Source organism: Gallus gallus, chromosome 5 (genome assembly GCF_016699485.2).
Source record: "Gallus gallus isolate bGalGal1 chromosome 5, bGalGal1.mat.broiler.GRCg7b, whole genome shotgun sequence".
NCBI lineage: Eukaryota > Metazoa > Chordata > Aves > Galliformes > Phasianidae > Gallus > Gallus gallus.
The window spans coordinates 49,145,645-49,170,525 of NC_052536.1; the positions used below are offsets into that span (position 1 = coordinate 49,145,645).

General features: G+C 50.5%; 2 protein-coding genes and 1 long non-coding RNA gene across 3 annotated transcripts in view; 2 read left to right on the top strand and 1 right to left on the bottom strand.

Moving 5' to 3' along the window:
• Positions 1 to 555: 555 nt before the first annotated feature.
• LOC121113248 lies at positions 556 to 5,887 on the top strand. Its single transcript, XR_005860101.2, has 2 exons — positions 556 to 4,221; positions 5,705 to 5,887. It is a non-coding gene; the product is annotated as an uncharacterized LOC121113248 (long non-coding RNA).
• A 5,097-nt stretch (positions 5,888 to 10,984) lies between these two features.
• Positions 10,985 to 12,424, bottom strand: ANKRD9 (ankyrin repeat domain 9). Its single transcript, XM_421377.8, has 2 exons — positions 12,380 to 12,424; positions 10,985 to 12,189 (listed from the first exon to the last, which is right to left on the bottom strand). The coding sequence occupies exon 2, from the start codon at positions 12,136 to 12,138 to the stop codon at positions 11,260 to 11,262; it is 879 nt and encodes a 292-aa protein (XP_421377.4). The 5' UTR covers positions 12,139 to 12,189; positions 12,380 to 12,424; the 3' UTR covers positions 10,985 to 11,259.
• Positions 12,137 to 24,881, top strand: part of LOC124418374 — a 28,381-nt gene continuing 15,636 nt past the window's right edge. The window contains exons 1-2 of the mRNA XM_046941924.1: positions 12,137 to 12,207; positions 12,480 to 12,864. Coding sequence (XP_046797880.1) covers positions 12,137 to 12,207; positions 12,480 to 12,864 — 456 coding nt within the window. The remainder of the gene's footprint in view (positions 12,208 to 12,479; positions 12,865 to 24,881) is intronic.

Consider the following 24,881-nt stretch of genomic DNA (forward strand, 5'->3'; position numbering starts at 1 on the left):
TCACAGAAATAACTGTGGCTTTCTCATCACTCAAAATGAAGATAGGGAGTGAGGTTTGGGGTTCAATTGCAGATTAGACTGTGGCATAGTGGAAGCTAGGTGAAATTGCTGTTACGATTTGCTTTGTCTTTGAGGTTGTCTTACTGAAAGGCTGTTTGAATACATCAATTAAAGCTGTTACACCAGCCATTAAGTTAAAATCTTACTTGATGCTGGTAGGGGGAAAAGCTATACAGGTAGTAAAGGTCTGTTTGAGAAACTTTATATTCCAATTAAATGTGGACTTAGAAATCAAATATATTTAATTTTTTTTCAGTTTTCTAAAAGCTGACACTAATGATAATAAATAAGTAGCTAATGAATTTGATATTTTGTAGTGTTATAAGTTCCCCCAGATTAAAAAAAAATGCCCTTTCTATTTTTGGCCTTCAGAAATGACTAAAATGTGCTGAGTTTTGTAGTCTGTCACTGCCTGACAGAGGCACCAAACAGTGCACAACTGAACAGTGACAGATTAATTAATCTTTCAGATATTATTCACTGTTTCTGTCCAACACAGAATTAATCAGTGATTGTTTTTTTCTAATACATCTTTCTCATGACCTTGGCTGAGATTCACTTACAGCAGATACAGCTAAAGGAGAAAGTCTTAAGTTTACAACACTTGTGCTTGAAAACTTTATGCTAAAAGATGTGTACAGAAATTCATCAATATCCTGTATTTACCATCTTGATTTTGCACAAGTTGACTGGATACTTTGGTTTGGTGTTGTAGACCTGGGGCCTAATCAGCATACTGAGCCTCTCCCAGGAAGAACATGTGCATTATTATTATCTTGTATCAGAATGGTGAAATGGTATAGATGTAACGTCTGTAAAGCATAAAGTAAGAATACACAGTAGATGATTCCTATCTGAAGTTGTTACGTTGCTGTATCTTGCCTAACCATATGCTGGGTAAATTTAGCAAAGCTCACCTGGGTCAGATGAAAAGTCAAGCTAATTAGAGCACAATCAGAGAAATTAAAAGACTTGGAGAGAAGCTCCAGGGAAGTGCCCAGCAGGCTGCCTGCTGCATGCGCCTGGGGAAGCAGCCAGGGCATGTCTGAGAAAGAATGAATTCATTTGTGCTTCAGGGGGTGGAATGCAACTGCCAGCAAGAAACCCCACAATCCCTGGTTGTTAGAGGGGACAGAGCAGCCAGCTGATCACTGGAAGTGCAAAGTAGGGTGAGTGCTAGAATGACGGAGATTTTATTCGCTCAGCTCCCACGCTTGTCCTGCTATATCTGTGCTCTGCCTCAACAGATGGGCTGTGTAGTCTGTTCCCTTCCTGAGCTGTGCCCAGCACTCCAAATTGGGAGTAACAAACGTGAACCAGCAGATCTGCACCAAGTTCCACTGTGCTGTGGTCGAAGTCAGTTATTTTAAGTTAGGGAGAGCACTGGAAGTGATTGGTGAAATGCTTTGAAATAACAGGTTTACCACTGTTAATTCACTTTATAATTACTGTAATAATAATAATGCCAACCTCCTTAAATATTAGCACTGGTGCCAGAGGTACTTGTGTAGGGGAGATCTCGGGCTTCAGTTCTAATTAGCTGCTTAACAGTATACTGTCAGCGTGAGGTGTGCATTTAAAAGAACAACAATAGGAATCTGAAATGTTTGTGCTGAGAACAGATAAATTGGAGAGCTGAATCTTGTTGCTCTTAAAACCTGCTGACTTCTTTTCATCCTGTTCTTTGCCTGGTGCAGGGAACTTTCTCCCATCCTCCATGCATAACTGCATAATTACACGGTGCCCATACAAAACATTGCTGGGAGGAAAATACAGGACTGCGTAGAGGCTGTTCTGAGTGTTTTGTTTGTGACCTTTCCTTCCTTCCCATTTTGCTATTTTAATTGCTGTACACCAAGTATTGAGGTCCAAGGAGGCAGCAGAGCTGCTGCTTCAACTTAAGCTCTGCTATTGGTATAAATGGAAGTTAATGCCAGTACAGTTTTATGATACTTTTGATCTGTTTTGTGATACTTTTGATCTGCTACACCCTTGTCCATAGTCCTTTGCAGCACTTTTCACCAGTGTTGGCTGTTTGCAATATGGTAGCATCTTGAACCTGATCTTAATGATAAACTTTTAAGATGGGAAGTGTATTTTTGTTTTGTTTTTTAATGAGCAGGAGAGCCCATGTCTTTTCAGGTGAGTTTTTCAAAGCATACTGAGCAAGATGAGCTCAGCTTTCACTTAAAAGTCTCTGCTTCATTCAGTCCCTGATTTCTGCTGTCATACCTATTAGGACTAGTTCTTATTAGGGCCTAAACACAGCCAGACAAGTAGGGAATGTTGGAACACTTGTCTTTCATATTTTGCCCCATATAAATCTATAGGGAAAGCTCTCACTGCAGTGGATGTGAATATGGCTTTGGGAACGTTATTAGTCGGATCTAAGATATCAACACATGATATCTCTAGAGGCAGCTCTGCTTGTGCTCAGCCAAACAAGGGATGCTTTTGGAAGCCATCCCAGGAAGGAGAGTTTGCAGAATAAGTGCATCTATTTTGTTTGCAGTGATAGCCAGGTAGCAAGTGTTTCTTCTTGGCAGTGATTCATAAAGTTTTGACATGGATGCCACTTGGGGTAGGGATGTGATGGTTTCATGGGATGCTAAAGAGAATAATTCTGACCTACGGAAGAGGAGTGAGAGAAGGAGAATCTTAATGGCAGGAAATACATCCTCATAATAGGGCTTTTTAGGCTCAGCTACTGTCTTTGATAGGAAATGGTGGCAGTTCCATTCTGTGAGTAATTTAGCACTGGATAAAGGGAAGGAACAATCCCTGTAAGGATATGGAGGGGTGAGAACACCCATCAAGCCATTTAATCTTTTCTTGCTTTGCTTGATTGTTTGTCTTTTTTTTTTTAAATGTAAACAGCATCATTTTGTTTTCCTTTCTAAGTATTTGTGCCTTTTTGTTCTATTTGGTAGATGTGAGTGCTGTTAGCAGCAAGAGCCTTTGAAGGTGCAGAGTATGCATGTCTCACATGGATGTCCATTTTGTCAGGCTCTGCGTGCTGGCTTCTATAATCCTTCCCAGAGGTTATCCTTCCACAAGTGGATGCTCATGTCTAGTATCAGCTTTGTCTTCATCAGGCCTGAGCTATGTCACGTTACCCTTTATTTTTTGTTTTCTGTTTTGCACCAAAGTGAGCCATCACATCATTCTCCATATCTTCTTTGGGCAGCAGCACTCTCTGAAGCAAACAATTTGTCTGTACCTATAGTCAGGTGAAGGGGGAGGGCGTGCAAACAGAAAGTAGAAGTTGAAGGTTTGCTGCTGACACACTTCCTGTCCTCAGGAGTGGTTTCCAAACACTCCTCAGAAAGGTGTATGCCTGGTTGCTGAGCAAGGTGGTGTGACTCATTAGCCAGAAGTTCAGCTGAGTGTCAAGCTTGCAGTTTGCAGCAAGGGTGTGTGCTGGAGGATAGCACGATGGTGAGGGCAAGTACATTCTACAGTAATAGAGGAGTGAGCAACAGAGCAGTGTTTTCCCATTGCAGAGATTAGGAAACGAGGAAGGCAGCCAAAAATGCCACAGTCATCATGTTAGAGCTTAATGTTTTGATAATGTTTTGAAAGGATATGGGTTCTCTGTAGGTTCGGAGCTCAGGTCTTGCTCTCACAGTGCAGCCCAGTAGCCGAACTGAAAGCCATTGGCTCAGCTAGCCAAATGGGGTTGTCTCTTCACAGAGACCAGCTAACAAAGGTAGGGCACACATCTCTCTGCCACACTATAGTTAATGCCTAGGCCATCAGGGATACTTGTGGTGCTTATAACATCATATTATAAGGGTGAAGGTTCAGTGTGTCCCATTGCAAAGGGCGTCTCCTACAGAATCACTGTGTCAGTGTCAGATTTGTGTCTGAGTAAAGCTTCATTGTAGCCTAAAATAACAAATGGAACTTGGTAAGGTCACAGTCTCAAGCAGGGATATGGTTGCATACATTTCTCTGCTTTTGTTTTAACAGGGAGCCTGCACAAGATTTGTTTGGTATCTGAGCAACCAGTTTCTAAAGCATCAAATGCCAAGCAGTCGGCAGGAAAGAGTTCTTTCGATTCTGGAACAAAAGACTTCCGAATCCTATTGCAGCTCAATACCCGAGCTTTGGCACAGTGCAACACCACTTCTCCATGCATGAGCTGCAAATGCTGAAAAGGTGAATGCATGCAGATCCAGACTACCAGCTGGGATCTGTCACCTCCCGAAGTGAATGTTCAGTGCTGCTTAGCATCCCCTAGAAAGCACAGCGTTCTCTAAGCAACACTTTTTCCCATGAGTCGGAGGTGGGCAGAGCCAAGTTCTGCATTGCTCCTCCCTTTTGCCTGGCACTGGCTTGTAAAGTTACTCCCTGGCTGTCAAGGCAACAAAGTAATTTGCTCCTCCTTTCTTCACCTCCTATCATTCAGAAGAAGTAGAAAGAGAACTGGAGCTTAGAGTCTTGCTGTTAGAACAGAGCACCAAGAGTTGTGCCTCTTTTCTGCCCCCGTGGGCTTAGCTGGGCAATAGGGAAAGATGTTTGCCTGGCAGCTCTCTGTCTTGTACCAGCAAAAATGTTGTTTGTAGGGACAGCATAGACCAGACTGTTGCAGGACAAGGACAAGACTGCTAGCTTGCCTGTGTGCAACTTGAAGATTACCAGCCGCCGCAGGGTGGTTATTGAGCCAGAGACCTCCGGTGATAAACAACATTTGCTGACATCACTTGAGGAAAAAGCTCCAGCTGAGGAACTGGGACTATAACTGCTTTGTGTACTCAGTAAACTGGTAGGGGAGGAGATGTGATGGCTGATAGCCCTGTAAGCATAGCTGATACCATGTGGTACCAAAGGATGAGGGCCTCACGTCCTCACAGCATTCCTGGCACAGATGTTGTGGTACTTAGCCCCGTGGTCTGACTGGCTGTACAGAGCTCCAACAGTACAGCCACTTCTTCAGTTCTCCATAGTGGAGGCAACCTGGGCAATACGTGCACAACTACAGCTGAGGGTTTGTCCTTGAGATATTCTATCCAATGAGTGAATCAGCAACTGACTCACTGGTCTTGCCTCCCAGCAACTCCTTTACCTCACGTCTGTCTCAGAGGGTGTTTCTGTGCCCAGGCGTTCTTGGTATAACCACATCCCCAGTGCTGCTGCTGAGTCAAACCTTGGGCATCTGAAGAAGACAAACCTGACAGCATGCTGTTCTTTTCCTGTTAGCATGTTTCCCTATCCAGCATTGAGAGTTTAGTGATGGTTCTCATCACACTGCTGGGGCCAAGTGTTTGCTGCAGCTATGGCTGGCAGAGGTCTGTCCATCCCTCTCATCTCACCAATTTCCTGCTGTCAAGTGAAGCCCTGTGGTCTTGTCAGTACTTTTTCTTGGCTCTGTGGTCCCTAAGGTCCTAGCAACCCTCCTGCTGGGCAAGCCTGCAAATATTTGTGTTTGTCCTGTCTCCTTGCAGATGCGGTGGCTTCCCAGCCCTAGGGCAAGCAGCCACTCAAGTCACTCCCATGAGTAGCTCAAGACTGTTTTGTCAGCCTGCTGTTGACTGTAGTCCTGCCTGTACAGCCATTAACAATAGACTGAAATAAGTTTGAGCTTTTGCATCCCTCTGCCTTGTCACTTTGAGTCACTAACTCATAGCTTTCCTTGTTACAGGAGTGGGAGAAAGCATGGGAGCACTAGCAGATGGTTTTGTAGGAAAGGACGTTCAGAACTCAGCTGCTCAAGGGACTCGATTCTCTCGCTTACAGTGAGTTAGAAATTACTTATAATTTTAAGCTTTGTCCTAAAATTCTGCTTTGAACATTTGACGCTGCATTAAAAAATATAAATGTGAAATGCTCTAACATGTTTACTGTAACTTGCACCATTAAAAGAGTTAACAGCAGGATGACAAAAGAATACCCCTACATCAAAACAGTAATTACTACCATGGCTGGAACGGAGGGGCAGAGGGGCAGTCGTGGACAGGGAAGCTGTGTGAACAGCATGGGCATACTCAGTCTTCCAAATTGAGCTAGAGTCTGAGGATGCTGCCTGGTTGCTGGTGTGTGAGAAGAGATGGGAGGATGGGCACTTTGCCATCGGAGCCATTGGGCTGCAGGAGTTGAGCTGTGGTGCTGGGGCTGAGTCAGAGCCCAGTGGCTCCCTGGTGTTTTCTCCAGAGCTGGAAGCTGCTGCCTATCCTAGCAGAGATGTGCAGCCAAGTGCTTTCTGCGTAGAGGTAATGGCCTCTCTCTTCCTTTGGCCTCCTTCCATTGCTTTTAGCAGAGGAGCCTAAGGGAAAGCTCAGCTGGCCTGGTTCCCTGCTCACCCCGCTGCTGGGATCTGTGGAGTTTTCTGCCCTCATGTTGGCCCTGAATAGGGAGCATAGGGAAGGGCAGGTGGGCCCATGGTCCTGTCTCATGTCCTAACTATGTAGGCGTTTCACCATGACTCAGGGTGAGTTGCATCAGGCCTGAATTTTGGAGCTAAAATGCTTCTCCTGAAGGAGAAAGCTCATCTAAGACTGTATTGGACTTGTAGTACAGGGATCACAACCCACAGACTTCAGCAATAATCTGTAAATGTGGCCAATCTGTCATCATCTGAGGCTCCTGAAGATTTGCATTGCTAATTTATGTGATCTTTCTATTTATCAACTGGTAGCAAAGAGCTATCAGTCATTTCAGAGGCTGTCAAGGGAAGAGGGAACCTTTTTTTTATCCCAGCAGAATTTCTTTTTGTAGCAGTGAACGATCTCTGTTGTTTTGGGTTTCTTTTTTTTCTCAGTGTGTGCTTTTTTGTTTCCTTGTTTGCAAACTGTTGTATTTCTGTTTCCTGCTGTGACTGATGAAATGTGTTTCACAAGAGAGGTCTGCTCCTTCCGTTCTTGTGCTGCTCATGTGTGCATACCTGCTCAGTGGAAGGAGCAGGAATAAACCGGTGCAAGCTGCAGCCTTGCAAAGTTATAGATGTGATTCTTGTGTTTGACAGCATATGATGGTTTGATGTGGTCTGAGCAAGGATCTGGCAGTTTCACTTTCACACACAGAGGTGGAGGAGAGACCACTGAAGTCAGGTGGGAATTACCAGTGATCAACCTCAGAGGGCTTCTGGCACCAACAAGTGATGGAAGTAGTGCCACTAACAGAGGTGTTAGGAAAGTTGGTCTGCAAGGATTTACAGCTTAAATATTAAGCACAAGGCTTGGGTGCCTTGTTTGTCTTTTTAGGGGCATTGATCTGAAGATGGGTGATGCAATGCCCAATAATCTGCTGATGTCAATAGATCTGTTACATTGCAAGTCAAAAACCCATACAACTTGAATACTAGACATAGGACAAACAGGGATTAGGAAACAAACCTGGCACCACGTCCCATTTCTTGTCGCTGTCTTTACATGCCTTTGTACCGGATCTTTGTCCTTCCTACTTTCAGCTTCATTTTCAAAGCAGTCTGCAACTACAGCCCTGCCATAGCCATGGCCTCTGCCTGCAGCTGTCTGTGCTCAGCTTCCTGTTCTCCTTAACTCGATGTCTGTCTGGTTCAGTTTGCAGAAATTGTCCACACGGAGGAGCCTGTTCATTAACAGCCCTCTTTCTCTCCGTGAAACTGTCTGAAATGCTCATCTATTTGCAGCAGGTTCTCACTGTGCTATGTTAAGCAGGTTTTGAGTGTGATATTCCGTATCTGTGCATCTTCATGAGGGGAGTTATTTTCAGGTGTGCAACACCTGCATCTTCTGCTGAGTGGAAGGTGACTGCCTCTGGCAGTGCTCCTACCAGCCTATGGTACGATCCTGCTTTTATGGCACAACAGTACATCAGGGAGTAGGATTGAGGCAAATGTTACAGTAAGGGGGTTTTTAAAACTATTCAAGCCACTGAGTTTTGTGTTCAGATCAGTTTAAGTTCTTAATATTTTGGATAAAAGAAGACTGTCGAAGATCCTAAATCCACCTTTTAACCAAGTTGCACGCAATCAAAATAGACTTGAGCTCCTTTGGCAGGTGCTGGGCAGGCTGAATGTTGTGACTCCCGAAATATTTAAAGGAGCTGCAGAGAGGAGTTGATTGCACAGAGGAAAAAAGCAAAAGTAACGCACTGCTTCTCTCCCCTTCCTTCAGTATCAGACTGTTTCAGGCCTTCTTAGCAAATAGAATCAGTTTGTACTAAAAGGTGGGTAGCAGAGAAGTGTTCTTTTTTGAAAGTGTAACACATGGGAATTATTTATTATCTTTCCTCGTTGTTTCATGACAGAAAGCCTTGCGGAGGAACTGGCTGTAATTAAGCTTTTCAGGAATGCTGGCTCTCTATACAGTTGTGTATATATTTGAAAGCATTTCCCACAGATGAGCAAGATGCCTTCTGTGCCTACATTAATCTGTGGGGTCACACAGAAGAGTCTATGTCCCTACCTGTGGGCTCTTGCAGTGGTAGGACCTGGTGAATCTCCTTCCCCACACTTTGTGGTCAGCTCTCTGACTCTAGCACTGGCAGTGCCCATCTGCAGAGACGTAACAGCCATCCCAGTTTGCTTTATTAAGCTTGACAGTGGTGTTGCAACTGGCAGCAATTGGCAAAGGCTGACAGCAGAATTGCCAAGAGACAAAGAACAGAATGGGCTGTGGGGGCCCTGGGGGCCTGGCGGTGTAGGACAGGCGTGCTGGCAAGTCTCTGTGAGGAGAGCAGTTGCTGCTATTGCTTGCTCTGTAGCCAAACAGAGGACTTCTGTTTCCAAAGCTGAGAAGCCCCAGCCTCTTTCCAAGCTGTGACTGTTTGAAAACAAGCCTGGACCCAGTTGGGTGAGTGATCTGTGCAGTCACCGGTGCGGTTTGCCCACATTGCTAGATGAAGCACACCAGACACATTGGCAAGGCGCACGTGGTGAGGTCTGTCAGTGACCTTCAGCAGAGTAATCCCAGCATGGGCTCAGCAAGGCAGTGACAGGCTTGACTTCTGTCCTAGAATAACAGGAGGGGCACAGCAATTAGCTGACTTTGGACCCATCACACCACATTGAAGGGGGAACCCATTGTGTTTGCTAAAGTAAATTAGTCTACTAAAGTGAATTACCTGAAAGCTGGTGGGATGGATGCAGGGAGTCAGAGGGGCAGGAGGCCTTGAGTTGTTCCATCAGCGGGCTCACTGTGTGCGCAGGTAGGGCCAGCTCTACAGTACTTATACCATAGGATTTTTTTGGAATAGAATCCAGGTGGTGGTAAGGTCACATCCTGCCCTGCTGCCATGCTGCTCTAATATGTAATTAACCTGGTTAAGAATCCAGAGCATTTTCCAGCACTCAGTTCAGCTAACTAACACCCTGCTGCTGTGTCTCATGATGCCTTTGTCAGCAAGATTGGTAAACCTTTCCCAGCCCGCCCATCTCTGCCTCCTCCCTGACCTCCAGACACTTCCCATGTGCAAGTTAGCCCCGACTGCTGCACTTCTCACTGCTCTTGGAAGAGTTCCACAGCATTATTCCAAAAGCACCAGAGAAAATGCACTCCGTTGAAAAATTGAACAACGTGGATATTTTTTTTTTTCATGAAGCTGCTAAGAGAGGGATAAGTCCTTTGGATTTCTGTATTTTTTTTATCATCAATAAGGTAGCTGAAGAGAGAACAGTTAGAGCTGTTATATGCTTTCCAACGTGGGGCCTGAATTTCTTGGTTTCCCGAGGAACGTTTGCTCTTCTAGGAAACATTTTCAGTGCCATCAGTTTAAGAATAGCAATCTTCTTCCTTACATCTCAAATTTCAGAAGTCTGGCTAATCATTTTGTGTGTGTGCGGCATGGAGATCTTTTTAAAGATGAAATACCACTCTTGTGCTGGAGAAAGAATAGCTTACAGCGCCTCATTCTACAGTTTATTTTTTTTCTAACCAAGATGAATTCGTGAATAAAGAAACTTATGTTTTGAACGTGGCCTCTTAGCCCTCAGTGCATCAGCTGTGTGATGCTTCTAAAGGGAACTACACTGCTAAGATAGTTTAAGTGGCGAATTGCTCCCTGGCTACAATTTGAAGCATCAAAACAAAACCCTACGGTTTCACTGCTGCCTTCCAACAATAGAGGCAGTGCTGCAGCTTGGGGGCCTAGGAGATTTCCATCATGGAAATGGTAGAGCCAGCACAGCTCACTCCCACAGAGCAGGCAGGGGCAGTGCCAGTTTTACAGGAGCCAAGCAGCGTGGCTGCCTGGGACTGTGCAGAGTAAAGGTTGCAGAGCAAAGAACTTAATGCTGCACTCTTTGCTTGGGACATAAGCTTTGCAGCAAGACCTTGCCCCCAGAGGGGTTTTCCATCTGGAGCAGCTGTGAGGATGTTTTATGTACCTTGGAGCATCTCATAAGGGATGAACCAAAGCCATTACCTCTTCCTGGGACAGGCACTGGGCGCTGGAATCCGTGTGAAAAGCTGCCAGATTGCCACATCCAGGTAAATCCCTCTGCTTGGGACAGAGGTTGGCCCTCCTGCATGCCCCAGGCCAGCCTCCTCATTGCCCTGAAGCGATGGCACTTTGCTCTGCAGCAGGCACGGAGGGCTCTCTGGTCCTGGCTCCTGTGGGGGCAGGAGCAGCTCTGGCCAGCTTTGCTCTGCTCCTGTCCTCAGCATGGCTCTCCCCAAGGAACAGAAAAAACACTGCAAGGAAGCCAACTGTTATTCGTGCCTGTTTTAAGATACAATTGGCTCAGCTGCATCTCCCTGCCAGCCTTGTTTAAGGAGGTTTTAATAGTATGTCTTCTCTCTGGTTTTGTGTACAAGATTAGGAAGTTTTCATCTGTGCCTTTAAAAAAAGCCCACGTCCCTGCCAAGATGTATTAGGAGAGCTGCTAAAAAGGAGTCATCCTGTTCCAGGACTGCTCAGCTTATGTAACAGGGAAATCCTAACTAGCAGATACTCCCCCCGTGTGCTGTCAGCAGGCACGTGCCATTTCGGAGTTTTCAGCTGCTTGATTGATACTTTGCTGGTTTATTTAGACATATTTACAAATGTATTCTCCCCCATCTCCATTTGTACAGGCTGCGTAATGTTGTTATAAAACGCAGTACAGACCTCACCTCACCACAAGGATCTTTAAATAAAATATATTGTAAAGTGCCGGATACAATTGTTTTAAAAAAGACAGTTCCAATTACAGCAGGTATTTGGCTGCCACAGGGGCAGCTTCGCACACCGGGACATTCCCAGCACGAGTCTTTCTGCCAGCTGAGCGGGAGATCCCCTCTAGCTCTCCAGCTTCAAGTCCAAAGGCTTTAGGAAGTGCGGTAGCGGCAGATCGTCCAGAGCCTCGGGGAAGTGCTCGGGTGCAATGGTCCTGATCAAGACACGCATGGCTCCGACAAACAGCGACGGGGGAGCCAGGCCCACCAGGCACCGGAACCGGCTCTCCCCCAGCAAGTCCTGCCACTGCTGCCGGTCGTCCAGCAGTTGTTGTTTCATGGCGAACCGCAGGTCCTGAGGCACGAAGAGGAAGAGGCAGTCGAGGCAGAGCAGCTTGGCGCGCATGTTGGCCACCGGCGCGTGGCCCACCTGCTGCAGCAGGGTGTCCAGGGGGGTGTTCCCCGCGCCGTCGCGCAGGCAGGGCGAGGCGCCGTGCCCCAGCAGCAGCAGCAGGCACTCGGGCCGCACCAGCTCGCAGGCCAGGTGCAGGGCCGTCTTGCCGCCCTCCACGCGGCTGCAGCCCCGGCGGTCCAGGTGGGCGGCCCGCTCGGCCGGCGGGAAGGCCTGCACGGCCTTGAGGATGCGGAAGAGGACGCGGACGCGGTTGTAGCGGACGGCCATGGCCAGGTGAGGAGCCGAGGCCTGGCAGCAGCTGAAGCTCTGGCTGGGCACGGCCAGCGCGCTCTGCGGGAACTTAGCGAGCAGGTGCCGGGCGTAGGGCTGGTGGTCGTGCACCAGGGCGTACAGCAGCGCCTCGGAGGGCGAGTAGAGGCTCACCTTGCCCCCGTCCTCCCAGTGGAAGACCTCCATGGTCCGCATGTCCTCCAGGAACCAGACGGGCAGCAGGTCGCGCACCGCTTGGTAGAAGGCGAAGGACGATTTCTTGCACTGCTTCTGCGACTGGGCGCCCGGGCCGCCGACCCACCGCACGCTCCAAGGCATGGCGGGGAGCTTCCTCCCGGCCCGGCGAGCAGAGACCGCATCGGCACCGACCTGCGGGAGCGGAGCGCCGTGAGGAGCCGGGCAGCCGGGGCCGCCTCTCTGCACCCCGGAGAGCGGAACCGCCCACGTCCCCGGTGCTCGGGAACCCGGCGTCTTCTCAGCCTCCCCCCTTCCCTCCGACCCCCGCAGCGCGGGACGCCCTCCGGCCGGCTGCCGGTTCCCGGCTCCGCGCCGCACTCACCTCGCCGCTGAGCTCCGTGCCGGCGCGTCGCGGAGGGGCCGGAGCGCGGCGCGGCGCCGCCGGGGCCTTTTATCCCCACCCCCCGCCCCGGGCGGTGAAGGTCGGTCAGGACCCGGGAACTGTCCATCCGCCGCCGATTGGCGGCCGCCCCGGCCCCCCGAGCGCCCATTGGCTGCGGGGGGAGGACGGGGCGCTGCACCACCGCGTGCGTCACGGGAGGCAAAGTTCCAAGAAACTTGGGAGGCCGCGCGGAGTGCCGGGGGCGGGGCGGGGGATCCCGGGGTCTGCTGCTGCGGGACGAGCGGCCTCGCGGGCGGCTCCCGGTCCCCAGGTGTGCCCGACGCATCCGCGCAGAGCACAGCCCTGCCCGTGGTCGTTGCGGCCCCTTCAGGGACTGCTCTGCGTCGGAGGAGAAGTGCGACGCGCGCCCTGACGCAGCCTGCAGTGACAACCCGATATCCCGGCACGGTTTCAGAGTTACGATGGTGCGTATGTTATGTGTGGACCCGCAGACGTGGCTTGATTGTTTGCAGTCCCGCCTGGGTTTAATCACTTTGGATTAAGTAACTGATCTTACTACTTATCTGGCTATGAGAGGGCTTATCGCAGGTTCCTTGGCTCATGATGGGGACTACTCCGTCAGCACAACCGCGGCACTGCGTGGCCCTCTGACGTGTCCTCCTCCAGCACACCGAGCCTTCCATTGTGGAGAAGAGAAGGCCCCAGGGAGACCTCATTGCAGCCTTCCAGTTCTTGAAGGGTGCGTACAAACAGGAGGGGGAACGGCTGTTTATGAGGGTGGATAGTGGTAGGACAAGGGGGAATGGTCTTAAACTGAGACAGGGGAGGTTTAGGTTGGATATTAGGAAGAAGTTTTTCACACACAGGGTGGTGACACACTGAACAGGTTGCCCAAGGAGGCTGTGGATGCCCCATCTCTGGATGCATTCAAGGCCAGGCTGGATGTGGCTCTGGGCAGCCTGGTCTGGTGGTTGGTGACCCTGCACATAGCAGGGGGGTTGAAACTGGATGATCATTGTGGTCCTTTTCAACCCAGGCCATTCTATGATTCCATGATTCCTCCATCCAGTGGGCAGCACGAGGCCGCTCGCTGCCCTCAGACCCACACAGCACAAAGGGGAAAGCTCTGCAATGGGCACTGTGCGCTACCTGCGGTTTTCACAAGGAACACTGGCCAGTGACTTAATGGGCATGATTGTGGCTGTCATTAAGGACAGTATCAGAATAGCCAGTGTGAACGACGGTGTTGAACGTAGTTAATGTTTAGCATTGTTCTTGAACAGGAGATAAAGAAAGGGCGATTAATGCATCCCTCAGTTCTGGACAGGCTGAACCATAGGGGTGCCGGGCTTTCTGAGCTCATCTGGTGCTGAACGTTTACCAGTTTCCCCCATTGCAAGCAGGCTGAGGACCAAAGTTCAGCGGCGTTTGGACACGGCCCCCGGGCCGCAGTGCTGGAGCGGCAGAGCTGTGGGTTTGCTTTAAGCCCCGGGAGGCTTTGTCAGCAACTCAGGTGGAAACCCGGCGTCCCGCTTAGCTGAACTTCAACATCTTGAGAAGTAGCGGGCGAGGGGTCGGCGGGGAGTTGCTGGGCTGCAATGCCCATGCTGTGTGACCTTCTCCTACTGCAGGTGTATGGATGCCCTCCCAGCAGCATCCCCTCTGCAGAACACCCCTTCTGCTGATCCTCCTCCAGACGGCCTGTGTTTGTGTCATGGCTGAGGCCAATGTGGCCCCGCTGCTGACCCGGAGCCCCTGCCAAAGGTATCAACCATGGCTCCCTCCCTCAGCCTTAAGTCCCCTCCTCACTCCTGTGTGCTGCTCTGCTTCCCGGCTCAGCTCGGTGTGAATCACTGCTACAGAGCCCAAAGCCCCGTAGCCCTGGCCAAGTTGCTTTCTCTTCAGTAGGATGGGGTCAGCTCCTTCCTGACCCACAACGTGAAACAAAATCTGCGATGGGAGCAGCAGGGTGAGCAAGCCTTCTCTTATTACCTTCATTTCCTGGCTGCCACTGAGCTGATGTGACGCCCTTCTAAAAACCTGCGTTCTTGGGATGCAGAGACACTTGGGAACCCGAGCACAGCTCCAAGCCTCCTGTTCTGGCCTTGGGGTGAAGGCCATGCCATGAAGGCAGGCTGCTCCCAGATGTCAGCCTGGCTGGGTGGGGGTTCTTTGGCAGAACCCAGACTTTAGGCTTTGAAACCCATTCTTTTTAAGCCAGCCTGAGGAGGAGATGGTCCTCCTTGTCTGTCTGCAATCTCAGGCCCTCAGGTGTGCTCACAGGCCATGGGTGTCCTTTTTGGCTGGGTCAGTGACTACTCCTTGTTGAGCCTTGATTTTGCCATCTGTGATAAGTGAGCCACGTTCATCTTTTCTGAAACCAGCACAGAACCACAGCTGAGATTGAATTTAACCCAATTTGCTACAGGAGGGGGAGCTTAAAAGTGTGCCTGTCCCTTAGAGGACCAAAGAGGCTGGGTGCTTTTTGGGGAGCTCTGTTGTGTAAGGGAGCGGGGTCCATGGGCTCCTGGCGTCCACCAATGGCTGTGGCCTTCAGCTCGATGCTGCTTGTTAAAAATATTGTCCCAGCTGTATTAATATGACCAGACTGGATTGCATCTGAGCTGAACATTGTGAGCCTAAGGCAGGACATAAATATAGAATCAAAACAGCCTGACACAAGAGTCATCTGTCCTCTTGTGTGCGAGAAGTGAAGGGGAAGGAGGACGAGGGCATTCTGGGGTGGTTCTGGGGCACTTCCAGGCTTTGCCCTGAGCCTCGGTCAGCCCTGCTCGGGGTCTTGGGGCACAAGGGACCCCGGCGTGCCCCTGGTCAGTCTCCATGCCACAGGACTGTGCGCTCAGCACATTTTTATCCTGGGGTTACATTTGCCTAGACAAAGTCTGCAATCATGAATGACTATTTGTTTGATGTGTTTGCCTAACAGGATTACCCTTATCGTAATGATAGAGCAGCCCGGCCTTGGCACAGCTAAAGCCAAGGGCTGGGGAAGGGGGGGGGAGGAGTGCGAGCCCCTGCCTCCCTTGCCCCAGATGCAGCCTGACTCTGCTACCTTGGCAGCACCCAGACAGGGCTTTGCTGGCATTTAGTGCTTTTGGAAAGAGCACCCGTGGTGTGTGGTGCTGCCTGCTGACATAGCGCCGGGCATTTCTGTCTCTGCACCTGAAAAACAAAGAGAGATAAATCAATCGTATTAAAAGGTTAGAAAAAGGATGCAGTGTTCTGCAATGAAGACGCCTTGCCCAGGCTCCAAGTGAGAGCCTGACTGAACTCAGGGTGAATCTGTGGCCCTCTGGTTCCCTGGGAATCAAGCTGTAGGGAATGGACCGATAAGCTGCTCGCTTTCTGCATCGTACACCGTGAACCTGCCTAAAACCATTGCAAAAGCATCTGTTTGTGTATGTGTGATTATTCAAATGTGCTGATTTGAAAGGCTCAAGGCAGGCCTAGGCCGGGCCCTCCCCAGCAGTGCTCCCAGCAGCAGTGAGCCCAGCCCTGCTGATGCCCACACCTGCTCCTGGCCGGGGACCTTCTCGCACTCACTGCTATTGTCCCTGCCTGAAGCCAGCCTGCCCTCACCAGGTCCAGGTGCTATTTGCAGAAGCAGAACCCACCGCCTGCTTCTTGCCGGTTCGCAAACAAGCAGGATCCTCTATTTATAATGTGCTATAATTGGCTCAGATGAAACTGGTGGTTATCAGACTGCTGGGGCCCTCAGGGACGCTGATGCCGCAGGGTACGGAGGTCTGCAGTGTGAGCCGTGTGCTCACAGACCCCCGCTTTCCGGAGCACCCCCTATTTGTCAGGGCTGCGCGGGTCTGCTTTTCTAAATGAGGTTTGGTGGCAATGAGGCACTGCAGAGCCAGAAAGAGAGAAATCTTCCCACCGCTCCCTGGAGATGCTTTTCGTCAAACCCATCATTTCTAACCCCAAGGCTTTCGTAGCAGGGATGTGAGCAGGGCTCTGCGGCCCCAAAACGACCCGCTCCATCACCGGGCCTGAGCCGCTCGGGTTCGCTTCATTTGATGTAGCATCTGTTTGGTCTTGATGGGCGTGCGGCCATCTGCAGCCCACGAGGGACCCGTCTGTTCGGACTGAAACTGCCCTGAGCTCATAGCTGGACACAGGATGAGCTGCCGGGCTCCGGGAAGAAGCCGTGGCTCTCTCACTTAGCAGCAGGCCCATGTGTCGTCATGCTGAGCCCAGGCCTGCACTTGGGCTGCTGTTGCTGTCTAAATCCTTCTGCCGTTCGAACTGTGAAACGTGATGGATATATGGCCGAGCAGGGGGATTAAAAAAAAAAAAAATAGTGGATGCTTTGCATATCTTTGAGGGCTTATTTTTATTCCCGTTTGTTCGTTCTCTCAGCTCTTGGCTGCCGTCGGGTCTGCAGAAACAACAAAGGGGGGTGAGGGAAAGGCCAGCGCTTTGGGGGCTCCTCCTGTTGGTGGAGGAGCTGCAGGCAGCTCCAGCAGCACCTGCGGGCTCCATCACGCGCATTGGAACAGGAAATCTGCTTGCTCTGTGTTTGAAAAATCAGATTGATTTATCAGTCAAAAGCCCTTTTTTTTTTTTTTGCTGTGAAGTGCTGCTTAAAAGAAATCTTTCTCCCCCTTTCATTTCATAAAAGCTCACTCAGAAGTCTTCCAGCAGTGCCTGGGGCTGCTCTGCTGCCAAGAAATCCCCCGGGTCTGTTGATTAAGCCTCCCTGATATTTCCGGTTTCTCTCTAATTGTTTTCTAATGAAAGTTTCAAACCCGAGTCTAATCAGGAGGTTGGGCCACAGAGAGCCCTCAGCAGGGCTCCTCGCTGGGGTGTTTCTTCTCCTAAATCAGTAGCTGCCTCCTGCGCGGGGACGAGAAGGTGATTTTCTGCACGTAAAGACGCCCACAGTGCAGGTGGCAGTGGCTCCAACTGCAGGGTTCTGCGCTAACATCGCTTTGTGCAGCTCTCCATTGCTTTTGCCACCGAAATTACCGTTGCAGTCTGATCAGGTTTGCCCGTTCGTTTGTCTTTTTGTGGGTTTGTCTTTTTGAGGGATTGCGGCGTGGTTATCCCTGCCTGAATTCCCCGGTGCTTCTACTCTATTGCCTGCATCCCCGTGGCGTTCTTTGCTTCCCGCTGTGCCTCCGGCCCAGAAAACAGAGACACGGGAGAGCTAAAAAGGTTACGTAAAGAGCAGACGAAATGGGTGACAAAGCCAAAATAGCTGTAAACAGGAGCCTGGTATAAATAGAGAGCTGAGGAACACCCGAGCCCGGCTGCTGCGTGGCAGAAAGGTCGGCTCCGCTCCCTGACCTGTCCTGTGACCCTGAGCAACACGTGGGGGCTGTGGCACCCAGGCACGGCCTCGGGCTCCTTCCTTATAAATGTCACAGCAATGGGATGGGGCAGGAAGGGTTGTGAGGGTGAGTTCTGTGCAGCTCCAGGGGGGGGATTTTGTGCAAGCAACAGAACTTCCCTGCGTTTCATGCGGTTCATGCTAAGACAGGCTGCTCTTGCAACCCACGTGCTTTACGGAGCAGAAAAGACCTACGGCTTGGCCAGCATTCAAGCACCTTTCTCTGTCGTCCTTGTGATGTGTCAGATAAGGGTTCAAGGTCTTTGGTTGCTTGCATAGAACAAAAACAGCTTTTCTTAAGTTGCTGCTGCCATCCGTGGGCTCAGATAAGAGGAGTGGTTTTGGGGGTACCACACTGTGTGCTGTGTGCTGTGTGCTGTGTGGTAAGGCCCCCCATGGGTCCCAGCACGTGCCTGTGGCTGTGCCCATGCTGCTGTGCTCCGTGGGGTCGTGGCCGAGTGGGGAGATGGGGACAGCAGGCTGCTCCTGTGCTCATGCTCAGGGTGATGTCATGTTCTGGGGTCCCCAGTAAAGAGATGCTCTAATTTGCACTCTACCGCAAAATAATCATTTTAATTACCCTACCCTAAACGCTGGAATTTTTTCTGCCTTTTTAATACATGTAAGGATCGTTTTCTTAAGCCATCTGAAGCCGGGATATCCAGCAGCTCGCTTTTGTCACATGAGGACCGCGCTATAACCACCGGCGCTCCTTCAGCAGCCTTCAGCTCCTCCCGAGGTCTGCTCCGACCTGCCTTGCTGCGGCAGCAGTGCATCAGCAGCCGAAGGTTACCCCCTGCAGTAAATCTGAGGCTACTGCAGGTGTAGCGCGAGCCGGATTGCATTTATTGGTGTGGATCAATGGCTCTCATGCTGCCTTGTCTTATCACTGTCGGACTGTGTAAAAATTTGGTCCTCCTCTTGCTTGTAAGAGCCTTTCTTTGGAAAACTGAGCTCCTGGGCGAAGTGGCAGCCTTGGGCATCACCCACGCCAGGGTCTGCCCATGCTTCGGGAGCATCTGTCCCAGCAGACCCGACACAACCTGCCCCATCTTGGCACTGCAGCAAGGCTTGCCTGTCCCACCAAGAGTGGGGCTCAGAGCTTTGTGCCCCCAACACATGCAGACCCCCACTCAGTGGGATGCTATGCTGGCATGGCCCTCTGCACGGCCCAGTCCGTGTGTTCTCCTGCAAAATGCAATAAATTCAGCATTTTCAGGAACTTGGCTTAATCAGGGTTTTCAATCTTCTCCTTCGTTGCCTCCTAATGTACCCTCCTAACAATGAACTCCGGGTGTTGGGAGAGCGCCAAATGCAGGGCAAAAGACTTTGTTTTTCTTTCCCATAATTAAATGTCATGTTCACTGCTGTCTCTCCTGCTTTATTAAGTGTCCTGGCATGGTCTAACACACCCGTTGGTGGATTTCCATAGGGTCTGTTCGGAGCCCACCTCCTGCTTAGCTCACATGGAGCAGACGCGGGGCCCTAAGAGGGAGGAAGCAGCTTTCTAATGCTATCCTGGGAAAAACAAGCCTGCAAAACCTCTCCCCTGCCCCCACATGTACTGTGACAAATACATTCTGTGCCACCAGGTGCTGTGACAAGGCGTGGTGGGAGGGGAGAGCTGGTGGGGCGAGCTGAGATGGGGCTGTTGCTCTCCAGCCCTCCGAGCCCAAAGGCACCTCATCTCCCTTGGGGTGACCTGCCTGGGGGATGCCCTGCCTCTGCCTTCCCCACCTCCTCCCGCATCCTTCTTTGCTTTGGATAAACAGCCCTGAAAAGGGAGCCTTTGTTTCCAGCCGCATCAGGGGAATGGCTCCTAGTGGCACCGATAACCCTGTTTGCAAACAAGAGGGCAGGCCTGACTACAGACAGGAGGCTCACAATGAGTTGTTTCTCTTGCTTTCGGCACTTTGCCGTGTGAGATGTGTGACTGGCTGCACGTGAGGAGCCTGAGCGTTGGCCTGCCTGGGAGCTCAGCCCTCGGTGACAGCGGGGTCCTCCCAGTTTGTGCACGTCTGTGTCTGGGCCACAGAGACCCCTGCGTCCCCAGGTGGCCAATAGATGTGGGTTTTCTTTGTTCTTGGGTTGCCTGCTGAAGACCTGAACATCACAGAACCATGGGATCATGAAGGCTGGAAAGGACCTCTAAGATCACCCAGTCCAACCATCCGCCCATCCCACCATGCCCATTGACCACATCTTTCAGTGCCACATCTCCACGGTTCTTGAACACCCCTGGGGACAGTGACACCCCCACCTCCCCGGGCAGCTGTGCCAATGCCTCACCGCTCTTTCTGAGAGGAGACTTTTCCCACTATCCAACCTGAATCTGGTGGACAGAAGTGCCACGTGCATCTGTACAGCGGTGTTGGGACAGCTGACCAACACTGGGGTTGGCTAACGTGGGCTTCAGGCTTGTGCAACAGCTGGGAGAGGGCAGTCAGCCCAGCGCAAGGAAAAGCAATGCTCAGCAAGATCAGGCTGGGGTGTGTGTGCTTTCATTTCTACCTTTGGCTGAAAACTGTTGGCTAAAATGCGAATAAAAAGTGCTGCTGTTATTTTTTCAGCCTGTTCAAACTGCCACGAAAAATACGACCATTCTGTTCTTTTATAACCTCTTATAAGCCCTCATTTTTAGCTTGCACTCCCCGGATCCCATAAAATAAATGGGCAGAAACGCCATAAAAATGAACAAAATCCTCAAACACGGCCAGTTCGTATTCCAAGTGTCTTATTAAATGCTTATTTAAAATATATATATATATCCCTCTCCTTACATAAATATGTGATTGTTTATAAATCTGTAACTAATTTTAAACTATTGGAAACGGCTTCACAGTGGAACGACCCTATAGCAACAGAGCTCTGCACTGGGATTCCAGCTGACTGTACTAAAGGACAAGAGCACAGCAGATGTGAGGTACCTGCATTTGAACATGATCAGAAAAGTTTTGCCTAGAAAACTCATAGGTTTCTGGGAAAAAAAACCCCACTCAAGTCAGAGTTCATTTATTCCATGTGTTTGGCTTTAACTGATACACAAATGCATATCCCCACATGCTCCCAGTTGTCACAGAGCCAGCTCCTCTCTCCCATCCCAAAAGCCCATGTGCTCTTTGCACTGACAGGCTGAGAACAGCACTCTGGAGCAGATCTGCAGGAGCGGGGCCAGCCCCAAACAGGCTGGCATGGCTTCAGCTGCTCTGAATGTGAATTGCACCCATCTAGGCCAGGGCTGGAACGTGCCTGTGGGAGCAGAGCTGGACAGAAGCAGTCTGTGGTACCAGCCTGGTGTGGCCAAGAGAACTGGGGCTGCAGACACCCAATTGCTCGTCGAGCTGGGAAAGGGCCTGAAGCCAACGGGTTTGATACCAGCACGTTCATGTAGAATAATCCCATGTCAGTCCTTAGAGTGATAAATTGGAAGTGAAATCAAGATTTTTCTCACCGCTGGATTTCATTCAGCCTTTCCAAATGGCTGAATGCCACATACACCGAAGCTGTTTTGATAGCCTCATTCATCCTGGACAGCTGAGGGCTCTCTAAAACACAGTTCTGTACCCTGCAGGCTGCTCAGGTAACACTGATGCACTGCGAAGATGTTTCAGTGAACATCTCAGAACCCTCCAACCCAGGCTGTAAGCTCCGGTGCTATCTCACATCAGCCTTCTTATTCTAGCATGGACTTTCCCCAGCAGGACGATGGTGTATGAAACAGCTCCCAGTGAGGTGAGCACAGGGCTGGGCTCTGCTTTTGGGGGCCAAGCAACTCCGCTGGAGAAGCAGTGTAATTCGCTGGGCTGTGCTCGGCTGGGTGGCACAGCTTTGGGGGCTATGGAACCAGTGGTAGGTGGTGTTTCCCAAAGCTCAGTCCCCAGAGGGACTGCACAGAGGCTGTCACAGGATGTGTGACTCATACTTAATGGGGCTGAGCTGTTTTTGTCATTGTTGCTGCCCCAGATGGCCTGGGAAAGGATCTCTGGGAGAGACCCCATTGCTGCTGTAGGGCTCAGGAGGCTCCTCCTGGGCAAGGCAGTGGGGTCAGGGCTGTGTGAGTCCTCCCTGCTGGCTCCAGTGGGTATTCTCTCCTGAGGTGGGAGAAGGCACACGTGCACTGGAAGGGCTATTCTGGGGACCTTCTGCCACGGTGGCAAGAAACCAAGGAGAGCTTCTCTGGCTGTTCTCTGGGGAAGGAGACGCTGTGGACAGTGAGCTGAAATTGGATCTGTGCTGTTCTATGGCACGGGTCTCACCTTACTGGCCCGTTTCCGACACACTGAGCAGGCAGCTGTGTCTCATACTGGGCTCGCTCCTGAAGCCAGCAATGTTTTGCAGCTTTCATGCTGATCTGAGCACGCGGATGGGTAACAGCCTCTGAGGCTCTCCTGGCACTGACCCCACACACATCTCTTCTGCCCCCCGTGAAACAAAGAGTGAGGAGACGTAAGGAAGCCGGCCGCCCCCTGCTGTAAAGCAGCCCTTTGCCCGAGCAGCTCCTGTGGAAATGAAGTGTCATTCCTCTCCAGGAAAACAGCAGAGAGCTCTTTGCAGAGCTGCAGAGCTTAAAGGTACGGGGAGAGAAGGAAATCAAGTGACAGTGATGACAGCGTCCGTCACAAGCTGAGTCAATCAGCAGACGCCCCGCTTGCATTTCCTTACACTCAATAAGGGTTGAATTTTCCTTGTTCCATTCCTGTTGGGTGCTCGCATCACATACAATGCCTCACAAATGCAGATTCCTGCCTCGTGTGTAAGAAGTGAGGCGAATGGTTTCAGCACAGCTGGTTCTTGTAAAGCTGTTCTGGCTTCAACTATTCAAGGATCCTTTCTGAGCCCCAGGACCTCCACTCCCAGTATTTAAAAGCTCAGCTTTTATTTTAAATTCTACTCCAGCTCTCAATTTTTAGCTTATAATTTTGCCCCAGAAAGGCAAAACATAGAAATTAAAAGACATTTCCCTGGAACATTATTTTTTACATCACTCGTGGGTTTGTTTTTTTTTTAACATCAGATAATTTGATGCTATCTCGAAGCATTGGAATCACAGCTGATAGTACCAAAAAGAGCATTCTCAGTAACCTCCGTGTTAAACAAATGGCACACGAAAGGCTGACCGACATTAAAACCTCTTGGAGAATAAATAACAACCCATTACACAAAGAGGAATGGGTGGTAGGAGTGTAGTAACCCAGCTGGATTTCTGCCTGGTTCTGTAGGATTATTGACCTCCAGTTGTACCAGAGGGGGTTCGGGTGGGATATTAGGACAAAATTCTTCCCCAACAGAGCAGTGATGCAGTGGCACAGCTGCTCAGGGTGGTGGGGAGTCACTGTCCCTGGAGGTGTTCAAGGTCTGTGGCGATGTGGCACTGAGGGATGTGGTCGGTGGGCATGGCAGGGCTGTATCAGGCTGGATGATCTTAATGGTCTTCTCCCAACTTAATGATATTTTTGTTCTAAATCCCTCACCAGACCCTTGGGAATCAGGTGGTGAACGCTTTCATTTAGGCAGGTGGGACCCCAGGTGATTGCTGTTAGCTATTATTGCTGGCTATAGATGACACCTGAAAGGGGTGGGGGCTGGTTTGGGTCTCCTAGTGGGGAGGTGTTGGTACGTTCAGGGGGCTGGGTGAACATCCTGGGGTTTGGGCTGGAGGGGAGCTGGGCTTTTAGTGCCTTCTGCTAGTAGGGCTGAACAGTCCCTGCAAGGAGCCTTTGTCTAGCCTGGAGGATGAAGGTGGGTTCCCATCTCCTAGAGGTGTAAGAGCCCAGGCTAAGGCTGGCAAAGCCTGAATGTGCTTCTTAGGGTTGGAGAAACAGAGTCTGGGTGATGTCCAAGAGCTGCGGAGCTCCGTGCACCTTAATGACGGTGAGTGCAGTGTGGGCTGCTTCCCTCTGCGGGAGAACCTGCCTATCTGAGTTATTCTGAGCTGGAGCCTGTGGAGCTGGTGAGCTGGGGGATGTTTGGGTGAGGGAAGGTGTGTCTGCAGCAGGTGGACCCAGGGAACACCTCCCACAGTGACAAGTGGGTGCTCCCATGGCTCTGGCGCTGCTTGCTGTAGGGATCAGTGCAGGCTGGGCTGAGCTGGGAGCAGCTATTGCTCTCAGATGGATTGTCTTGCTGCTTTAGGTGCATTGCTTTTAGGCTGATGTGTGGCTGATCTGGCCCTTCCAACAACGGCTGAATGCTAACAGCTGAAGGCTTAACAGTAATATGCTTAGTGTAATAAGATTTATTATTTTAAATGCCTGATTAAGTGCCCCGGGGACTGGAATCCTCCCTCTTGCTGGGGCACTGACAAGTGCCCTGGCACAGGTGAGTTCATCCCTCCTCTAGTAAATGCTGGTGTTTTATGCTGTGTGTGTAAAAAGGTGCTTTGCTCTGTGCTTGTCGCCCTCTGCTCTTGGTGCTGCTGCTGGTTGCACCACAGGCTCCTCTGAGGTGAGTTCTGCCCTTTGAGCTGCACAGCCATAGTTGATTGATTCATCCAGCCTCAGATTTGGGCTTTACCTGAGGGCACCAGTAATTCAGAGCTGTGAGGACACAGCCCTTGGCATCCCAGCAGCACCACTGGTGTGAGGAGCGGTTCTGCCAAGCACCTGGGCATCATGGGCATTATGCAACCATCCTTGTGCACCATGCCCTCAAGGTAAGGAAGGGAAAAGGCCGTTGCTCTGAGGTGGGAAGGAAACCACCCTTCCAGCAGCTCAGCCCCTGTGAGTTCCCGGACAGCCTAAATTTCCTCTTGATGACAAATATGCTGTACTTCATGTCTGCGGCTGTGTGCTCAAGCTGTACTAGAGAGACAGAGAGCAGAAACTGAGAAGAAAATTTAATATTCAGATTCAACCTGTGATTCCCTTGAGGGGAAATTTCTCGACTTGTCTGACTTCCCAAGGAGGTGGTATGCCCACAGAACTGATTTTGCAAGTAATGATCAGATGAAATGAGGTTCTATCCACGGCTTAGGAGACCTAACTAGGCACTGGTTGAATTCATATAAAAGTTTTCATGGGTAATAATGGAAAAGTGTGTTTGGAAACTTTTCATTGCGAGCAATGAACTGAAATAGAAGAACACTTTCCTTCTCCACTTGTGGAGTTGATGAATGATAGA